The 19,633-nt window shown below is 56.6% G+C and overlaps 1 protein-coding gene across 7 annotated transcripts in view; it reads left to right on the top strand.

The window, feature by feature from the left end:
• Positions 1 to 19,633, top strand: part of ARHGEF10L (Rho guanine nucleotide exchange factor 10 like) — a 159,716-nt gene that overhangs the window by 104,528 nt on the left and 35,555 nt on the right. For all 7 annotated transcript variants that reach the window (XM_039509009.1, XM_039509008.1, XM_039509011.1 and 4 more), the window contains 4 exons: positions 2,881 to 3,002; positions 8,690 to 8,776; positions 9,520 to 9,752; positions 10,956 to 11,110. In XM_039509009.1, the coding sequence (XP_039364943.1) occupies positions 2,881 to 3,002; positions 8,690 to 8,776; positions 9,520 to 9,752; positions 10,956 to 11,110 (597 nt within the window). The remainder of the gene's footprint in view (positions 1 to 2,880; positions 3,003 to 8,689; positions 8,777 to 9,519; positions 9,753 to 10,955; positions 11,111 to 19,633) is intronic.

A 19,633-nucleotide genomic window follows, 5' to 3' on the forward strand; every position in this document is an offset into this window, starting at 1 on the left:
TTAGCGTAAAAGAACGTCGTCGTCCGCGGCGGGGAGGTATACAGCTCTCAGCTAGGGTTTAAGTGGCCCGGTTAAAGCCTTGTTAACGACCTTTCTCCCATCAGTTACTCTCTCCTGCTTTATTGATCTGAGCTGGAAAGTAAGCGACACGAAATAAAGCCTCACTGACAGGTGCTCCTAAACCAGGAGCTTTGGCTGCCGGGAAGGATCCGGGTCAGAGCCATAACAAGGAATTTTTGCGCCCGAGGCAAGGGCCGGCTCCAGGGTCTTCAGTGGCAATTCGGCAGCGGGTCCCCGAGTCCCTCTCGGAGGGAAGGACCTGCCGCCGAATCGAGGCCGAAGAACGAATGAAGCGGTGGCAGCAATTCGGCGACGGGTCCTTCCCTCCGAAAGGCACTCGGGGACCCGCCGCAGAAGCAGCGGCGGTGATAGAGCGGCTGCTGAAGCGCCGCTGATAGCCCCTCCGCTTTGCGTGCCCGAGGCAAGTGCCTCACTCGCCTCGCCCTTGTTACGGCCCTGATCCAGGTCCAGGTGAGGCTTCTGCGTACACGTTCAATGTAGCCTGATAGCGAGGGCCAGAAGCTGTCTCCAGGAAGGGGGGGGTCTGAGCAGAGAGCGACTGTGAACCAAGCGCTGGGGAAGGAGTGCAGAAGGCTTTGTCTGCAGGCCAGTAAGGGTCTGTTTCATGTTTGGCTCAGGCCCTCTCTCATGGGTGCAAGTTGGGAGTATCTCCGCTGGCCGGAACAGAGTTGGGGTCAGCCATGCACAAGAGAGAGCCCTGCGGAGATCACCGCGGGCACAAGACGTTCCTTGGCTTTGCGTGGGTTCCGCCTGGTCCTGTGTTAAAGGAGGCGGGGCCTGATTCACTGGGCGGTAGCGCCAAGAGGTGGAGGGGTGGAGTTATGCTAAATAACTTAACAAGGCTTAGAGCTGGGGTGGGCAAGAAGGTCGAACTCCAACCCGGGGAAAACGAAGCTCAACCCAGGGGAAGCTGCCCTGGCCGCGTGATGGAGTCAGCGGTAGAACAGATACCCAGTGGAAACGCGAGGGGCGAATCCGCATTACTTGGCATGGTTAAAAACTAGGCTGGGCAAACCCTAAGCAGGGTGCAATAGGGCCTTGCCTCTCAGGCTGGGACCCGCTTTGTCCCTTCTCTGGATGCCGTGGGTATGTCCGCACTGCGGTGAGACGCCCGCGGCGACTCCTTCTCGTGGGGCTCGGGCTGAGGGGCTGTTGAACTGCAGTGTAGATGCTCTGGCTTGGGCTGGAGCCCAAGCTCTGGGGCCCTCCCATTTTGCAGGGCCCTAAGGCCCAGGCCTGATGTCTGCGCTGCAATTAAACAGCCCCTTCGCCGGGAGCCGAGCTCGCTTCAATCTAGCGAGAGTGGCTAAAAATAGCAGTGTCGACGTGGTGGCCTGGACCCCCGCGCTGGCTGGCAATGAGTGTGCGCCCAGGGTTGTGGGTGGGCTGGTGCAGCCCACGCCGAATTAGTGTCACCCTGTCTGCATGGCTATTTAGCCAGGCTAGCTAGATTAACGCTCGCTCGGGTATGGCTGCCTGAGCTGCAGTTACACCTCTGGCTGCAGTGTGACCTCCCCCAACCCTCCATCCCCTGGGCATTAAAGGAGAGATGAAGGTGCCTGGTCTTCTGGCCGCAGGTGGAAAGGGAAAGATCTGTTCTGGGAGCGATAGGGTGGCTGGAAGGATCTGTTCTTCAGAGAACATCCTAGGAGTCATTGAGATGAAATGAGCCCGTGAGCTCGTTGGGTCAGCTGAGAAGCTCTTGTTGACTTTGCTCTTTGTGTTGGAAGAGGAACGTTTCTGTAAGAAGTTTTGTCTAGTTGTAGAAGTTCCTCTGTCTTGTCCATCAGAGACTAGTTTCCTGCCGCAATTAGAGCAGCTTCCCCTTTAAGGTGCATAGGGGTCCGGGGTGTGTGGGTGCAGCTACTACCCGTGGGTGGCTGGGCAAACCAGCGTTCCAGGCCAGGGCGTCTGGGCAAGGCACATACATGGGAATGGCTGTCTAGAAAACGACTAAAAAAGATACATGAAGTGCACGGTCGCCATGGAAGGAGCTGCTGGACTCAAGGGTGAGACTCTCCCTGGATCCCTGCGTTCCCCACCTCGTTCTGAGCCATGTATGATGATCTTGCAAATATGATCTGTCCCCACCCTGGCTCACTGTTAAAACAGTAGTGGGGAGGGGACAGAAGAGGCTGCTTGGAGAAAAGTAGAGGAGAAATGTGTGATGTCAGCTCATGGCTTCTAGTGTGTCCTCGCCGATAAATGATCCTAGGCCAGCACCCTTGAAAGTTGGACTACTGATGGTAATATCACAGCTGCTGATCGCTGCTCCTCTCTGTAAATGGGCTGCACTATTGGTTAATCACTGGACTGGGACTTAGGAGATCTGGGTTCTCGTCCCAGATCTACTACTTGGACATGTCACTCAGACAGCTGAGCCTTAGTTCCACGTCCGTGAAATTGGGCTGATGCTAGCACAGGGGCCCTGTAAGGATAAACACGTTGCTTTGTGAGGCGTTCTTGTGTGGTAGTGCTGGAGGCCATGTACCTACTTCAGCGGGATCTGCACTCACCCACCTGGAGGGTAGGGAGCACCTTAAAACCCAGCTCCCGGTGGAGTTTGTAGTTCTTTGCCGAATGGGGACTTTTTTTTTTCCTTGAAGGAGCAGGGCTTGAAACCTCTCTTTTCCTGGTGCAATGGGCACAGACCCCCTCTAGAGCTTACAGACAGCTGGGGCTCTGATCCCCTTGGCTCTGCGTGTTTGGAGGCATTCGGGGAGTGCTGGGTGGGAGGGAACGGTCTATATGAAGACTTGCAAAGCTGTTAACTTCCCCTGCCTGCTCCGCTTGCCACAGGGGAGGAGAACCAGCCTGGATGGCTGTGTCCTGACGAAGACAAGAAAAGCAAAGCTCCCTTCTGGTGTCCCATCCTGGCGTGCCGCATACCTGCCTTCTCCTCCAATGCCCTCGACCTGCAGGTAAGAACCAGCATCATCCTTTCTCTTCTCCTCTCTCCCAGACTGGATGCTGAGGAGAGCAGTGTGGGCTGGGCTGTTAGACTGCCCCATGTTAATGCATTGCCCCCGCTCTGTCTTTCCGGTGTCTCTCTTGTCCCCTTGTAAGGGACACAGGGACGGGTGCCCCGGTCAGGGCTGCTAAGTACGAGACTGGGGGTTTTCATGTCGCTCTGGGAGATGCTAACAGGAGAAGGTGAAGGAGGGTTCTTGGTCTCGGAGGATTGAACGCCCCTGCTGTGGGACTGGTCCCCGGTGGTAGAATCGGGGCGAGTCCTTGTGTGGCTTTTGTGGCTAGACACTAGCAAAAGGGGGGATGGCGGCTCAGGGAAGTGGGGGGAGTCCCTGGAACTGGACCGCGGGCCTGTGGAAATTCTAGGTGCTACGTCAGTGCTGGCTCACCTGTCACAGGTATTGTGGTCAGCTTGCTCAGAAGTGCCTAGGAACGCCAGTCATGGGCCAGGGCCCGCCCCGTGCTAGGGCTGTACGAACACAGAACCAAAAGCCAGTCACTGCCCCGGTGAGCTGGCAGTCTAAGTAAACGCCACAACCTTGGCATGGTGTGATACAAGCCTGGCGCCCTCCCAGATTGGGAACGTGTGGATAGCGACAGTCCCACTGTGAGTTAAAACTCGGTGGTACGGCGCCGGACTGGCCGTCAGAGATCCTGGCTTTGTCACTAACTCACTGAATGACTTTGGGCAAGAGACTTAATCTCTCTGTGCTCCGTCCCTAGCGTGGGGACACCAGCACTTCATTTCTGCTCCGTCTGTCTGGTCTTTTTCCACTGTGATCTCCTCGGGACAGGGACAGACTGTCCGTAGACACCACCTGGCGCAATGGGCCCCTCATCTCATTTGGCGCCTCTCGGCACAACCAAGATAACAGGCGGCCAAGTTTGCCTATCCATGCGGATACCGTAGCGGGCTGCTACTAACGACCCACGTTAAGTGGGTGGATGCAGCGTTTTGGGAAACAAGCCAGTGAAAACCACTTGAAAGCTCCCGGTAGTTGTTGCGCACAGAAACCAATGCAGTGCAGGGATTAAGGACCGGCTGAACCACCACCGCAGCTCTTGCCTGGTGACCTGCTTTTTTCCAGGGCTGTCCTGGCAGCTCAAGGTGTAATTGGCCGGCCGGCCTTTCCTTGCAGCATGCTGCTTTCCCGCCGACAAAACCTGCTTGGTCTTGGCTGCCTTGACGCACTCTTTACAACACCCCATCGCTGCTTCTCTCCTGATGGCTGTGTGGGGTGGGAAGGCTTGAGGGTTCGCTGCAAAACCTTGCTGATCTGCTCAAGCAGCCACTCAAAACACCCATGTGGTGGTCCTGATCCGCCTGCCTTGCTCCTGGAGTTGAACTGCTGCAGGGCTGCTGGGAGGTGCTTGGGGGGTGGGGGAGGCGCTGATCTGCAGGGCTGCCAGTGGGTGCTCCAGCCCTGGAGCACCTGCGGAGTCGGTCCCTTGGAGCCTCAGATCTAGGGCGTGAATCAGGCAAGGTCCTGGGGAGACGGGGCGGGGTGGATTCTCCTTTACACCATCCAAGAGGGAACAAAACGTATGGTGCCCCAAGCCCTCTGCGGGTTCAGTGCAGCGACACAGGGACGTGCTATGGGGAGGGCATGGGAGGCTGGTGGCTTAGGGGAATGGCAGCCAATTCACCCTCCCAGCAGCTGCCTGATGTAGGTGAGTCACATGCTCATGGGGAAACTGAGGCACGGCATCTCCGTGGCAACGCCAAGACTAGAACCCAGGAGTTCTGCCTGGACACGGCTGTCTCTTGGTGCGTCATGGCTAACAGGCGCTAGCTAAGCGTGTCTATTCAGGCATCCGCCTGTCTCCTCTTGCTTCTGTTTCAAGAGGTGCGGCCTGTACCGGCCCCCCAGCCTCTCTTCTCCCACCCCAGCTTCCCTGTTGCCATTCAGGACGGAAGTAACCCAATCAGCGCCCCGTCGGCGGGGTGAATTAGGGCTCCCCAGCGTTGGGAGTTTTCATCCAATTACCGACAGTAACAGATGTGATGTTGTCGAGCCGCCGGCTCCCTTCCCCCTCCCGCAGCCGGCTCCGGCGGGAGCCTTCGTCAGTGGAGGAGCACATTCCTTCTGGAGCCCTCGCTGCCGTGCCGGCTAATTAGACCAAATGGCGGGCTGTCTCTCTCCGGGGGGAGCAGGGCTGTGTGTGTTGCCAGCGCGGTGCTTTCTTATCAGCCCTGCCATAGATTCTGCTCTGTGCAGTTGTGGTTTTATTTTATTTTTTTTAAATGCTAACAAGGGCACCAGCTGGAAGAGGACAACGCTCCTTCTTCTGTCTTTAATCTACAAAGTTCTTTTGCCGTGGTAACATCCTTCCCTCCTGTCCCCGTGGAGTCTGTGTCGCTTTCGTGGTGTCCTCTGACTTCAAACACTTGCCCGAATCTCACTGGGGTCCCGGGAGCTGGGGACCTTCCAGTCTCTTTCCACGGAGCCTTAAACATTCCAGATCCCTCACCAAATTCAGACTAAGCCCCCCGGTTCTCCCCCTCCCCCTTGCTCTACCAGCTGCGAATCATCACTCGGATCTGCTCCAGCTCCTTCGCGAAGTGGCTCGTAGTCGGTGCCAATGGGGAGGTGGCCTTCTGGGAAAAATTATCCAGGCTGGGCTTCGCCTGGCACTGTGTGGGCTGGTGCTGAGACAAATCCCCGGCTCCGTGGATGTGCCTGGGACGTGGAGGTGGGGAGGATGTCTGCGGGGAGGGGCTCTCTGTACCCACTCGCTCCCCTGTGGGGCTACAGGAGGAGATGGAGTGAATCCCAGCTGGCAGTGCCCAAATCCTTGCTGGGCTTCTCCGCAGTGGAAGGTGCCAACGGGACATGTTGTCATTTGAGGATGGGGGGGGATATTGAAGCAAAGGGCGAAGTGTGTGACCCAGTGTTGCTTGCGCTGCAGCAAACTTCTTGCAAGGGTTCCCGTGCTGGACCAGTGCCGATCCCAGCGAATCTGTGCCTGGGCTCTGCGTGCCTGGGTACATATCAAATCCCTGCGCCGAGGGATTCGTTAGGGCGGCGATCATCGGCAAAGGCCTTGACTTCTCCACCCTTCCCCACCTGTTTTATTCCCTCTCATCCCCCACTCTCCTGGCCTCTCCGCACAAGCTCCTGGCATCCTCGTCCGCCACCTGATCCAGGCGGCTCCGTACGCCCCCTTCCCCGCTCCGTCTACGAGAGCGACTTCTCCAGCCCGTTCCTAGCAGATGGGCTGCGTCCTGGTGCCTTTGAATGAATAAATAATGTCAGTCAATTAAAACAAGGCTAGAAAAGCCCCCATGAGAGGCTAACTGGATGCTCATTAAAGGGCTAAATGCCATCGGCAAAGGCTGTGGTCATGGGCGATGGGGTGTCCGGAGGGAGGTGCCCTCGTCCATGTGCCCTGGAAGAGCAGCAGAGTTGCCAACCTCCAGGATTGAAGGATGATCATGTGATGAAGCCTCCAGGAATACGTCCAACCAAAACTGGCAACCCTAAAGAGCAGTTACTGGCCTGGAGCTCTGAGCAAGAGCTTGCTGGTTGTGCCAAGTGGCCGGCTTTGCCGAGAGCATCCATCAGTCTCCGACGCGCTGGCCGGAGCAATCTGTGGTGGGCCTCCCGCCCCCTTTACCTGTCCAGCTGTGGGTTGTCTGTGTCTAATTCTTAGCTTCGTAGGCCCTTTGTGGAAGCCCTGGCCTAGTGACGGGAGCCGCGTTGTGGGGGCTGGCCAAATTCGTCTGTGTGCCCACTGGAAACAGCAAGCGGGAGGACGGGGAGGTGCAGTTCAGTGTCTAGGGATGGGCCCTTCTATGGGGCAAATCTTGCCTCCATGCCCCACGGTTCCGCTCTGGGAACCCGTCCCATGTGCTTCACCGGGGAAGGGGGGGATTTCATCCCTGCCGATTACGCCCTCCCTGGAGAGGATTTGCTGTGTTCTGGGCTCATAGGAGCCGTGCTGGGCTCCCGTGGAGAGGCACCCAGTCAGCAAGTCCCTCAATCGCATCCCTTGCCAGCTGCCCCTGCCAATGCTTTGGGCTGGGCTGCGCCTTGCAGGCCCTGCGGTGCTGCCATATCCTGCCCTTGCTGGGCTATATATTGTGTGTGGGGGGGGCACCCTACGCACCAGTCCCTGTCTGCACATGCCTCCAGGCACTGGGGGAATTGATCCCTGCAGGTGATGGATGCTTTGACTTCGCCCAAACTGCAGCACGTTTAGGGTCAGGCATGTCTGAATGCTCCCCTGAGTGTCTCCTCGGCTGCGTTTTGCTGCCAAAACCAAGAGTTTGCTGCACTCAGAGCTGTAGTGTCAGCACAGCTATGGGAGAGCGAGCTGGCGCTTTTGTCCTGACTTGCAGATCATCAGTTCTGGGCCTCTCTCTCTGTGAGGTTAAGAGGGAAAAAAGATGCATCCCTGCCTGCCTGTCGATCCCAGGCTGCCTGGCGGGCAGAGAAAGCAGGAAATGTCCCAGGTTTGTCTTAGTCAGTGGAGCCAGTTTGCTCTGATGGTGGCGGAGGGAATCAAGATGTAAAAGAGAATTTGGGCCTATAGCTCCCTACTCGCTCCGAGAACGACGGTGGGTTTTGCAAAGGCAAAATAGTCTAGTGGTCAGAGCAGGGAACAGGGAGCCAAACAAAACGTGTCTGGTTTGTGCTGCAAGAGTTCATCCGAAACTCTACCTCTGAGGCTGAGATACCTGCGTTTCTCCCCCCCACACACACCCCACCCATGCCCAGGGTATCGATCTGTGGTTTGGAAGAGCTCCAGAGATGAGCTGTAACTGTAGGAGGCTCGCTCGGTTCCATCCTGGAACCTTCAGACAGGACGCCTGGCTCCATTCCTGGCTTGGTCACAAGCTCGCGGCGTGACCTTGAGCAGATCGCTTTGGGCGAGACTTGAGAAAAAGCCCACGTGATTGATCCTGACCTGTGATCCCGAGTCGCTTAGGTACTGCTGGAAAAACCTACCCTGGGCCTGTCTGTGATTCTGTTGCCCCATCTGTTAATAAGGCTACTTACCTGCACTCCTTTCCAAAAGGTGGTGATCTGAATGCGCGGTGGCATCCGAGTCCAAACGGAAGCGGGGTGCCTAAGATCCGAGGCAGGTTTTGAGATCTTGTCTGAGGGCTGTGTGCCGGACAGTGGCTGTTCTCCCTTCCACCTCGCCACTACAGCTTCCGTTCAATTGAGATCTCTGTAAATATCCCATGCATCCGTCGAGAAGCTGGCTATGGAAAACCGGACTTCAAAACAGTGTCTCTAAACATGGCTTTTCCAAATCCCCCATGGCCAGAGCAGGAGGAGAAGAATCAGGCGTTTGATGTCTCCACGGGCCAGTGAAATGTCCAGCTTGTGTGCAAACCACAGATGGCTCTGCCAGGTGGCTGGGGGACTGGGGTTGCTGGCAGATCGCGGGGCAGAGGGCCATCTTCTCTACCTTGATGGCTCGTAATTGTGCAGCCGCGCCGCTGTGGTTTGGGGAGCATGTGATCGGATTCCACGTCTCGGCACACTGAGGTGCAGACGCGCGGTGGAGGGGGTCAGGGCGGGGAGAGCATTTTGGCTCTTGTGTTTACCTTCATGCTCATATGATGCTTCCCAGCAAAGCACTGTCCAGGCCTCGATTGATGGTGTTGTGTCCCCGTCTCTTCCAGCTCGGAGCCGTGGTGCACAATCCTGTCCAGTCCTCGCTGCTGGGCTTCTCTGCCGTGAGCACCTCCCTCCCGCAGGGGTATCTGTGGGTGAGTACGGGCTGAGCTGGCCTGCGTGGGGAACGGCTCCTGATAGTCGAAGGCTAGAGCCTCCCACTAATCCCAGTCGGGGCTCGCCCTCGAGGGTCTGACATAGCTCAGGCTTGAGGTGCTGGGATACCCCGGTGATGGGCAGGAGCGTGAAGAGGAGAGATGCTTTGTAAGGGATTCAGCCAAGTTCATTTTCCTGGTCAATCCAGGCCAGCACGCTACTGGCACTGTTGGCGAGTGTCAGATGGGAAGGGGATGGGCAGCAAGGGGGTGGGCAGTGAAATGCCACAGCCCCAGTTATGCCTGGGCCTGGGGTTTCAGTTCCTTGCATGGAAATCAGCTGTTCGAGCAGGGCCCTGCGTAAACTACCCAAAGTAATTGCAGTAATTAACCCCCTGGGTGCTGCCTAGTGTGTCTGCGGCATGGGGTACAGGCCCCCCTGCTCCACCCACCGATGCTCCTTTAAGGAGATCCTGTGCACCTCCTAGAGCTTGCAGGCCAGGAGGGGTCGCTCTGATCAGCCTGACCCCCCCTGGCCAGAGAGCCTGACCCAGAGTCCTGCACGGGAGGAACTGCCATGGGCATGGTCCAAGCAGCTTGTCATCCCAGTCTCCACCCTATGGCAAAGCCGGGGGAGAAAATGGAGCACCTTGTTTGCAGAAGGTGTGGGGGGTGGGAGAATATTCCAGCCTGCAGGGGCAGAGGTTCAAAGGCCCTCTGGGTGGCTTCCTGCATCCCCACAGGTTGGAGGAGGCCAGGAAGGAGCAGGGGGCCAGGTGGAGATCTTCTCGCTCAACCGCTCAGTGCCCCGCACGGTGAAGTCCTTCCCGGTGGCCTCCCAGGTGCTCTGCATGGAATACATTCCCGAGAAGAGCAAGGAGGAGCAAGAGCCGGGGAAAGCGGAGGATTTGAGATCGGCAGCTGACCAGCCCTCCGCCCCGCATCCCACCATCTGTCTGGGGCTGCAGGATGGCAGGTGAGGTTTGGGCCGGGGGCTCGGCCTTGCACCCTCCTCCGTGGAGGCAGGTGTCCACCAGCGCAGCCATGGCGACCGCCCTGTAGCCATGCTGCGTATCGAGCGCCACCAGCCTGCTAACGCTAGCACTATGCTCTAGCAGTGCCGTCGGCTGTCCAGCCGGCTGGCCCTTCCGTTGTTCTCCGTCTGTGGCTTTCCTCCTCCTTCTCTGCACCCCAGTAGAATTCTGAGAGCAGCCGGCGTCTCCCCCCGGAAATCTCAAGTCTTACGTCCCCCTCAGCCGCCTCCACTCCTGGAGCAATGGGCAGGGCTGGGTGTTGAGCTTCTTCACCCTTCCTGTAAGGGGTCACTGATTTTTAAGGCTGCTCCTCTGCAAATTCTTCCTGCCTCCTCCAGCCTGGACAGTGGAAGGCAGAGGCCAGGCCCCGGAAAGGATCTGCAAATCAGATCAGGTAGATCCCCACCTCCCCATCTATCCCCATAGCCCTTCCTGCACCTCGTGGTCTTGTCTCCACTTGATGCCAGAGGGATTCAGACTCCTCTGCCTATGCGGGTAAAAATAGTCTCCTTTAGGAACTGGCTGAGTTCTGAGTGTTTGCAGCAGCAGGACGTCTTCCACCAGCCAGGAGTCTGCAAGGACCGAGCTCTGGGCATCCATGATTTTCCCCGGCTTAGCTTTGTCTCGCTGTGAAAATCCTGGCGTTGCGTGTGTTGATTTGCCCACTGCTGTCACTTAGCTCCATTACTACGGGCAGCTGCCAACCGGTGACCCTAACCTGGTCGTTCCCCTTGTCCCTAAGGTGGAGCCCTGAGTTTGGCATTGCAGACGCCAGCCATGCACGTCATCAGTCCAAGAGCTCCACGTTCAGACAGAGCCGCAGGAGCCATAGCTTCCTGCCTGGCTGGGATATCTCCCTCCCGGGCTCCATCCCGGAGCGAATGCACGTTCTGGCTTAAATCGTATGCATGGCAGAGCTGGGCCATACCTTCCTCGGTCCGGGAGCAAATGGGGGGGAACAGAAACATGAGAGATCAGCCTGGGGTGGCATGTTCAGAACCTGCTTCGTGCAGGTGGATCGGATGGATCTGCTCCCGCTCTGCGCGGGGGACTCCCGGCCCAGTCGGTGGCTGGCAGGGCTGGACTTCGTACAGGGGCTCACCCGTGTTACTCTGGGCTTTCCCACTCCTTCCCCCTCTCTTCAGCATCCTGGTGTACGGCAGCGTCGACACGGGGACTCAGTGCTTGCTGACCTGCCAAAGCCCTGGGCGGCAGCCTGTCCTCTGCCTGAAGCATAGCCCCGAGTACCTGTTTGCCGGACTGCACAACGGCACCTTAGCTGCTTACGCCAGAAACAACGGTGAGTGTGGGAGTGGCGCACGGGGCGGCGGGTGCTTTGGTTTTGACGTGCCTTCCCCAGGGATCTGGAATGAGGCTGGGGAGACAGGAATGGTCTCCCAGCTGCGGGGCCAGTCTCTTTGTCTCGCCTTTGCCCTGGCTGCAGCGGGGCTGCTAGTTAACCCTTTGCTGCTGTTACATTGGAGCATCGCCCGCGAATCCATGCCTGGAGCACGGGTGTAACGTGCCCAGTGTAGCTGGGAGGGGTGGAATTGGATCTTCCTACCAGCTGCCGTGCTCAGACTCTGGCCAGTGGCCTGCAGAGTGACACGGCGTGTTCAGAAGGGAAGGATGAGTCAGGGGCATAAGTTAGCCCCTGGGGTGGAGGAGCCCTGCATTCAATTCCTTGCTGTGCCACTGACTTCCTCTGTGTTCTTGGCCAAGTCCATCATTTTCCCCCATCTCTAAAACAGGAATAACAGCGTTGCCTTGCCTCCCAGGGGGGTTGTAAGGATAAATATGTCTCAGATTGTGAGGCACTCGGCTCCTGCAGTGCTGAAGGCCGTAGACGTACCAAAGGGAGAGGTGGTGTGATATTAAAGGGTCCCCTGTACAACAATAGTTAGCGGGATATCCAGGGCGCTGATTAGATTTACCGGCCTGCAGTTTTCCGTCAGTTATTGGCTATTCAGACACAGTAATTGTGGCCTGCGTGCATGGTCCAGTTGGGACTGGATTGTCTTAAATCTCCCAGGGGGTCGTCACAAGCAGGACAATACTTAACTGACCCAATGGAGGGACAGGCTTCTCCAAACCGTCCCTGGACCCCATAGGAAAAATTAGTCCAAGTTTATTGCCAAGTGGTTTTTAAAACTTTCTTTCCTGCTATTGCAAATATATAAATACATAGAGAGAGACGCTAATGGGCTGTTCAGAATGCAATTGCTGGAATTCAGGATTCGTAACAGCTGCAGAAATAAACTCCTATTTGAGAATTAGAGACTAATTTCCTATTGACGGGCTGTCACTTCTCTCTGGCAGAGAAGACGCTGGTTGTCTCCAAATGGCTTTTCAACTTCCTTGCTCTAACTTCTAGTTGGACAACGGACGTTTGTTTGGAGCCATTCAATCCAACGAGCCTTTCTTGGCCTGCCAAGCTAGGCAAGTGTTTGCCAAAGTGACACATCTGTCAGGATCGCTTATTTCTCCCTTTTCCAGGAATGTCCATTTACCCGAATAAATCGAGTCCAGCCAGGGACTGAGACTGATGTATGTGGATGCTGAGGGCCAGGGCAAAGCCATAAACGCCATTCAGGTTCTCAAAATAGACCTAAAGTGGTTCATACGTGCTGACCATTATCTTGGTCTTCATCAGGGCTTGAACCTGGGACCTTCAGAGCCCAAAGCCTGCGCCCCTGCACCTTGAGCTAAAGGACTAAGCCCTCGTGCTGGTATCAGCAACAGACTCATAGCCTCGGTGGATCAGGCATAGGGGAGGATGCCTGAATGGTTGTGCAGAGTTTTGGGCTAGGGATGATTTTCCCCCTCTGGGTTGGCCATTGGATGCCAGGTGTTGTACGTAATGGCGTGGGGTGCTGAATGCTCGCTCCTGCGGTCCAGAGTTCTCTGCTTTGCTCCCTCTCCTGGTGCTGCATTAAGCAGCTGGCATGGCTGTGTCATCGCGGCCCGTTCAGGGTTCTACACGGGGGCGTGCGCAGAACGCTGATGCCACTTGGCGGCGTGTTGGGTTTTTTAAATGAGTTTTTGATAAGGCATTTATAGGTTTTAATTTAAGGGGGAGAGGCGAAAGGAAGCCATCTCCCAGGCAGGCGGGAGTGTGTGGGAATGTAAATACATGCACATATCTGCAGGGTTCATGGAGCTCTCACTCCGTTGGATAAATACGGTAGGGAACCTGGCTCTCTGCACTGCACGGAACGCGAATAGCTCTCAGCTCCAGCTCTGCGTATTGCTCCTCTCCTGCTCTGAGACATCTCCACCTCCTCCCGTGCTGCTGGGCTTTGCTTCTTTTGGGGATCCGGCTCCCTGGGACTCGCCCGGCTTTAATGACCTGCCACACTGTGCCCCCTTCACTTCTGTTTCTAGTGCAAGGGGTTACCCTTAATAGCCAAAGGTGGGTGGAGAGGGGCTGGGAGGGTGGCGCGGGTGGAAGGACAGGAGTGACTTTCTTGGCTGGTTTCTGCCCAGGCGTGGGGTGAAAGGGGCAGCAGACTGGTATGGCACCCACAGGGAGCGCGTGGCATTGGTTTGCAGGGGTTCCAGTGAAGATCTCTGGAGTTCTGGTGCACGGCTGTTCAGCCTGGCTTCGGAAGGCGGCTCGGGCCTGTCTACTCGTGTTTTGGGATCAGTTCAGCTGCACCTGTTGGCTCTGGGGTTCTGGGGAGGGGGCCTGGATTCCTTTCTCTCCGAGGTGCAGGGTCTTTAGAGGCTGCAGGCTGGCTGTTTTCTGGAATGCACCTGGAGTTCTCAGGGCTGGTGGTTTTGCAAAATCCTCTTTGACTTTATAAAGGGAGCAGATTCCTTCCGGAAGCCTTTCAGGGATAGCAAACAAAAGCCCCCGCAGTGTCATTCATTACCAATTCATCTCTCTGACTCTCTTTAATGTTCTGCTGAAGCCATGGGAAATCTTGGCAGGACAAATCTGTGTCCGTGAAAAGCGCAGCGACGGCAGGCCGAGGTCAGTCAGCCCTACCCAGGGTCTGTCACCTGGTCTCCCGTGTCCGGGAAGGATCTGCAAGGTGGAAACTCGAGGTCTCCGTCTCATTGTCCCGGCCCAACCATATAAACTGCACCGATGTGGGTGGTTCCCATCCTGTTAAGCCAGCGGTGGGGCCCGGTCCTGTGAGCCCCTCGACTAGTCCAGCAGCCAGAGATGAAGGTGCTTGATGCGTCAACGGGTGGTGTTCAGCCCCCTGGCTGGCAGCTGGATTCGGACATTGCCTTCAGCCATTGTACAGCCAACAGCTGGTGTGGAGCTGCTCCGCATCACTTCACGTGGGCCCCGCTTCCAGAGGTGAACCCGGCCTTGTCTCATTGCTGGAAGGGGCTTGACTAGATGAGGATCATGGGCTCCAGTCTCCAGGAGCCCCCCGTGGCGTCTGCCTAGGCCATGGCCCCTAGGCGGGGGGCTCTGGTCACTGGAGTGCAGAGATCCTGGATGTCCTGGTGCCATGGCTGTGGTGCACGGGCGGCAGTCACAAACACACCTTGGTTCACCCCACATGGAAGGGGATTTCTCCTTGGCACAAGGGGAAGAATCCCGTGTCTGCGGGAATCCCGAGGGTCCTGATTGCAAGGCGTGGTATGGATGGGAAGTGGGTGGTTGTGATATCCGGGGAGATGCGCCATCTTCACCATGAGGGTGCACTCTCCACCCTGCTCCGTCGCCGGGTGCCCCCTTTCACCCAGCGCTCTGCCTGCTTTCTCAGCCAAAGAAAGGCCATAAGAAGAGAGAGAGCGAGGGATTTGCAATGCACCTGCTGCAGCTCTTCCAGTTAATCTGAGCCTCAGTTATTCATGCGCTGCTTTTCTCTGGGATGCCGTTAAAGTCGGGCCGCTCTGTTGCTCCTGCCTCTCAGCAGAGGTGAGCCGGGTGTCAGGTGGATGAGCCCAGGGAGACTTCATTCCTGCTGGGATTTCCATGGCTAAAGTCAGCTCCTGACTTCTGGAATTATTGACCCTCCCACTCCCAGTGTAGGGACCAGGCCCACTTGGAGGAGAACAGTTTGCTGCTGCTGCTAGGGGATGGAGCTACTCCTGTAGGTCAGGTGTAGAAGTCTGTGGCTTGGAGCTGAATGCCGGATGTTCTCCCACCACCGCCAGCACATAGCGCGGGTCACTACATACGCCTGGGGATGGCTGGGCCCCCAGGCGGGTGCCTCCAAAGGTGATGGCCCCTGAGGAACTCTGACCTTGCCGTGGATGCGGTTACAAGGCTTTCCGTGAGGCAGTGACGGTTGTGTGTGTCGCCTTATGCCAGCGTTCGGGCTGCATCTGGAGCCTCTGAAGATTAGAGAGTTGTTGGGGGGGCAGCTGCTTTTTGTCCTAGTGTGACTCTCGCTGGCAGCGCTGGAGGGAAGGGGCTGGATCTCGATTGCTGTAGGACTGGCAGGGGGCTGAGAAGCCCGGAGGCGTTATGGGAGGCATGGGGGAGGATGCTCTGTGGAGCTCCCCTCTCCTGCTCCTGGGGGACCCATATTCGCCGGGTTAGGAAATACCCCTGTGTGACCACTAGAGGGCAGGAAAGAGCCTGAATGAACCTGCAAGTCTGTGCAGAGACCTTGGTAATGTGCCTGGGTCCCTCTGCCCCTCCACGAACCGCGGTATCCCCTGAAAGGGACCAGGCTCGCACGGGAGCAGCGCCCCAGTCCGTGGGCAGAGCCGTGCTCGGGCTCTGGCTTGGGTGGGCGTTTGAGAGGAAGGCAGGGACCGTGTAGAACAGCAGAGGGTCGGACGCCCCCAGCTCCCGGGACAGATTAAAGCAGCGGGGCCGGGAGAAAGGAGCGTGTGCGGGAACGTGGCTGCACTGACCGTGGAGTTACAGAGAGGGAGGCTAGTTCCTGAGCTGCAGTATGATCCCAGATGGTGGGACGCTGCTGATCCCTGTCCTCTGGCTTTAACATGGAGCTCGGCAGTCCAGCCTTCCCAAGGCTTCGGGACCCGGCCACTGGCCAAAGGCGGGCGTGCAATCCAGGACGCCGACAGAGTCCTCGATCCCTCGTCTGCTACGTGCCTGGGCTCAGAAGAGCAACCCCTGGGCGTCCCCAAAGGGCTCTGGTTATCGCTCGGCCTCGGGAATTTGGAAGTCTCGTGCGGTGGCGCTGGGAGTGGGCTCCCAATGGTGGAGTGCAGCATGGTGGGAATGTCCCTTTTCCAGCTGAGCTAAAGGGGCTTTGCCTTTGTCAGTGCAGCTGGTGGCACGTGTCAGGGGCACGGGGTCCTAGTGAGACCAGTAAGGCTGCCTGGGAAGCCAGAGAAATCGGGGATGAGGGAGGTAAGAGCTAGTCTGGGTTGAGTGTCCGCAGAATGGCTCTCCCCTCGGCCCGGGCACCCCAATGCTCTCGTTGATAGCGGCCGGTGAGCGTTAGGGGATCCCTTCCTCTCTCCGCCGGTGCGTTCCCCCTCAGCAGCTCCTCTGTGGGCCGTATGGGAACCGTGTGTGTCATGTTTGTGACAATACGTCACCGCGCTGTTACTCGACACATGCCGCGGTCATCTTCTGTGCCGCTGCTTCAGGAAGCTGCTAAGTTTCTTTCTGTTCCATTTTTCCCCATTCCTTCTCCTTGACCAGCCGGGCAGAAATTAGCAAAGCATCGGTTTACCCTCCCTTCCTCTTGCTTGTGGGACGCCAGCATCTCAAGCTTTTCCGCCCTAAAAAATTATTTATAGTTTCTTTCAGGGGTCTCTGGGCCAGATCCCCAGTTGGCACAAATTGGTGTAGCGCCCCTGAAGTCAGTAGAGCCATGCCAATCTGTTCCAGCTCGGTGGCTGACCAGGCTGCTTTCAGTCCTTATCTTCCGTTCTTCTGCAGAGATTTTTGGTGTGAAGCACCTGATGCGGGCTGGGTAAATAAGTCAAGAAGAAATATTTCCATAAATTCTTTTGCAGATTCTTAGGCTGAAAGTCACTGGTCTGTTGTTCCTTCAAATGAAATCGCACATTTTCTGGAACAGCCGATGTTAAGTGAATATTGCAGAAGGGCTCGGAGCGCTCCAAAAAACCATCTGAGATTTGAAAAACAGGCCTTGCGGGGAGAGACTTAAATAGATTAAGATCATTATCTTATCAAAGAGAGGGCTAAGGGTTGACTTGATTACAAACTACAGGTACCAGGGAAAAGAGATCTGCCATTAGGAAGCCCTTTCATGTAGCAGATGAAGGCATGACAAGATCCAATAGTTTGCAGTTTAAAAAAAAAATCATTTGGGGAATAAGATGCTAATTTTTAAGTGAGGGCAATTAGCCACTGAAACAGCTTAGCAAGTGGTGGTGGTGAATTCATCACTTTAAAGCTTTAAATCCAAATTGGATCTTTCGAAAAGATGCTCCGTAGTTCAGCTGCAAATTAATCGGCTCTGTAGTGTCACTTCAATAGCAGGGAAAAATTTCCTTCGCGGCAGGAACGACGGGGTGAAATTCTATGACCTGTGCTATCTTGAGAAAAGAAGACTGGGGGCGGGGGGACCTGATGGTCTTCAGGGCTGTTCTAAAGAGGACGGTGATTTATTGTTCTCCATATCCGCTGACGGTGGGACACATAGTAATGGGCTTAATCTGCAGTGAGGGATTTAGGTTAGATGTCAGGAAAAGCTTTCGAACGACAAGGATGGTTAAGCTCGGGAATAGGTTTCCAAGGGAAGTTGTTAAGAACGGGTTGGACAAACGCCTGTCGGGGCTGGTCTAGGTTTGTTTGGTTCTTGGTCTTTCCTCAGCAATGGGGGGCTGGGCTCTGGAGGTACCTTCCAATCCTACGTTTCTATGGGCTTCAGTGCAGGCCTGGGCTCTGAATGCCGGATTCCTTCCGGGCATTAAAAGCCTTTGCAGACGCGACTGCATGAGGAACCTGGCTAGAAGCGAAGCGTATCTGATCAGGGAATGAACCATACGACCTGACCTGGGTCTAATGAAAACGGTGAGAGTTTTAAGGTGTCGAATGTGAGACAATGCTCCTGACTGAGCGGTGGGCGGAGGATTATTGTCAATGACAAGTTGGGGAGCAGCTAATTGTGTGCGTGAACAGGGGAGAGATTTAGTGAATAAAAATGACCTGGTGGAAATGTCCCAAAGGCGTTGAGGAACCTGAGCTGGAAACATCCTGCCTGGACTCGCGGCCGCAGTGCCGTGGAGGTGCTGGTTCGTGGTTTCATACTTCGGGTTGAGTTCAGCTTGGGGCTTAAAGCAGGGATTCAGCCTCTGTTTCATCTGAAGAACAACGGCGTGTCCTCCCCAGACTTGCAGCGCTTCCCCTTTGAGTCCAGAGAAGCAACGGGCACTGAGCGGGGAATGGTTCTTCCAGACTGGATGTGGAGCTGAGCTGCCCAAACCTCCTCCAAGTCTAGGGCTGTGAGGGCCCATCAGCCCTTTGGGCAGGGCGGCTTCAGTTCAGATCTCTCAGAAGCCCGGCGCTCAAGTGACTTGCCCATGCTTCCTCAAATAGACTCACTGATCCTGGTCCTGTCTCTGATGGGGACCAACGGCAGAAGGAAGGAAGGTGTGAGACACCTTGAAGTCGGGAGTCTAGGAATAAGCTACCCATGGGGGGGGGGCTGGGTAAAGTTCCTTCTTGAACCAGTTAGAGTGGGTGGGGATGGTTCTGTGGCCTGCAATGTACAGCTCAGATTAAGTGACCCGACCTTAGAGGCCGATGTGTGCCCTGCCGCAGGAGGGGTTTCTGTCCCAGCTCGGCACCACAGTGAGAACCCCCCGAAGGCAGCAGGCCCCGATTCCCCGTGCTGCACCACCCGCCATTGGCGGCGTCCCGGCTCTTTTCTTCTCAGGTCTCCAGTTTAATCCGTAACCTCGTCGCTTTAATTAGAGCTTTCTGAGCGTCCCCGTTCCCCAGAAGAGATGCCGCTGCCTCCGACTCTTTCAGCCGTTTGTAGAGTCGTGCGCGCTGCGGGGCGGGAGTCGGGCAGCAAAGGGATCCTTTCATGGTTCACGTCAGGCAGGTGCCAAGAGGGGTCAACCTGCAGCAGGGGCCGCCGCTCAGAAAATACTAGGGGTGGGAAAGGTCATTCCTGCCGCGCCTTTTGTGGGGAAATTGGCGCCGCGGGATGCCCTGATGAAAGAGCCGAGGCAGTTCAGTTCCTCTTAATGACAGGCCGGGCCTAGCACGGGGAAGTGCTGAAGGGCCCGGGAGGAAAGCCGCCGCGCAGCCGTGTGCCAAGGCCCGTTTCTTAAATTGCACTTCAAAGCTCCGGTGCAAAGAGCTGCATGGTGCTGCCGCCGCTGCAGACATGCTTCTAACTGGGCAGATGTGCGCTGCTGTGCATGTGAACTGTGATCCCCTCGCACCCCTGTGCCCAGCTCCCTCCTGTCCCATTGGAGAACCCCCCACCTTGCTCCTTGGATCCGTTTAGCAAACGGAGCTAAGTGGCAGTTGGAAGGGCTGCAAGGCTGGAATAATCACCGCAAAGGCAGGGAAATGTGATGGGTCTTGTGCGAGGAACAGCCTGTTCGATGCACCAGGGTGCTCTGCGCAGGAGGCCGCGAGCCAGCCAAGTTCTGCCACCTGACTCAGCCTTCCCCCCGATCTGGTCTCCATGCCCGTGGGATGGCAGAGGAAAGAGAGTTAATCCCCTTGAGGCTGCCGCCCAAGTTCAGGGAGAGTGGCAAGGGAGCCGCCGCTGGCTGGAAAAGACGGCGTTTGCACCGTGCTCCCCAGTATTTTTGTGTTTCTCCGTGAGCAATCCCACGCCATCCCCCCTCGCCCGCACCTGCCAGCCTGGTTATAAATAGACCGTGCATGCTGTCAGGGCTGCAGGGAAGAGAACTGCGCTTGTTTTCCTGCTGCCGCATTCAGAAT

This window comes from Mauremys reevesii, linkage group 21 (assembly GCF_016161935.1).
Source record: "Mauremys reevesii isolate NIE-2019 linkage group 21, ASM1616193v1, whole genome shotgun sequence".
NCBI classification, from domain to species: domain Eukaryota; kingdom Metazoa; phylum Chordata; order Testudines; family Geoemydidae; genus Mauremys; species Mauremys reevesii.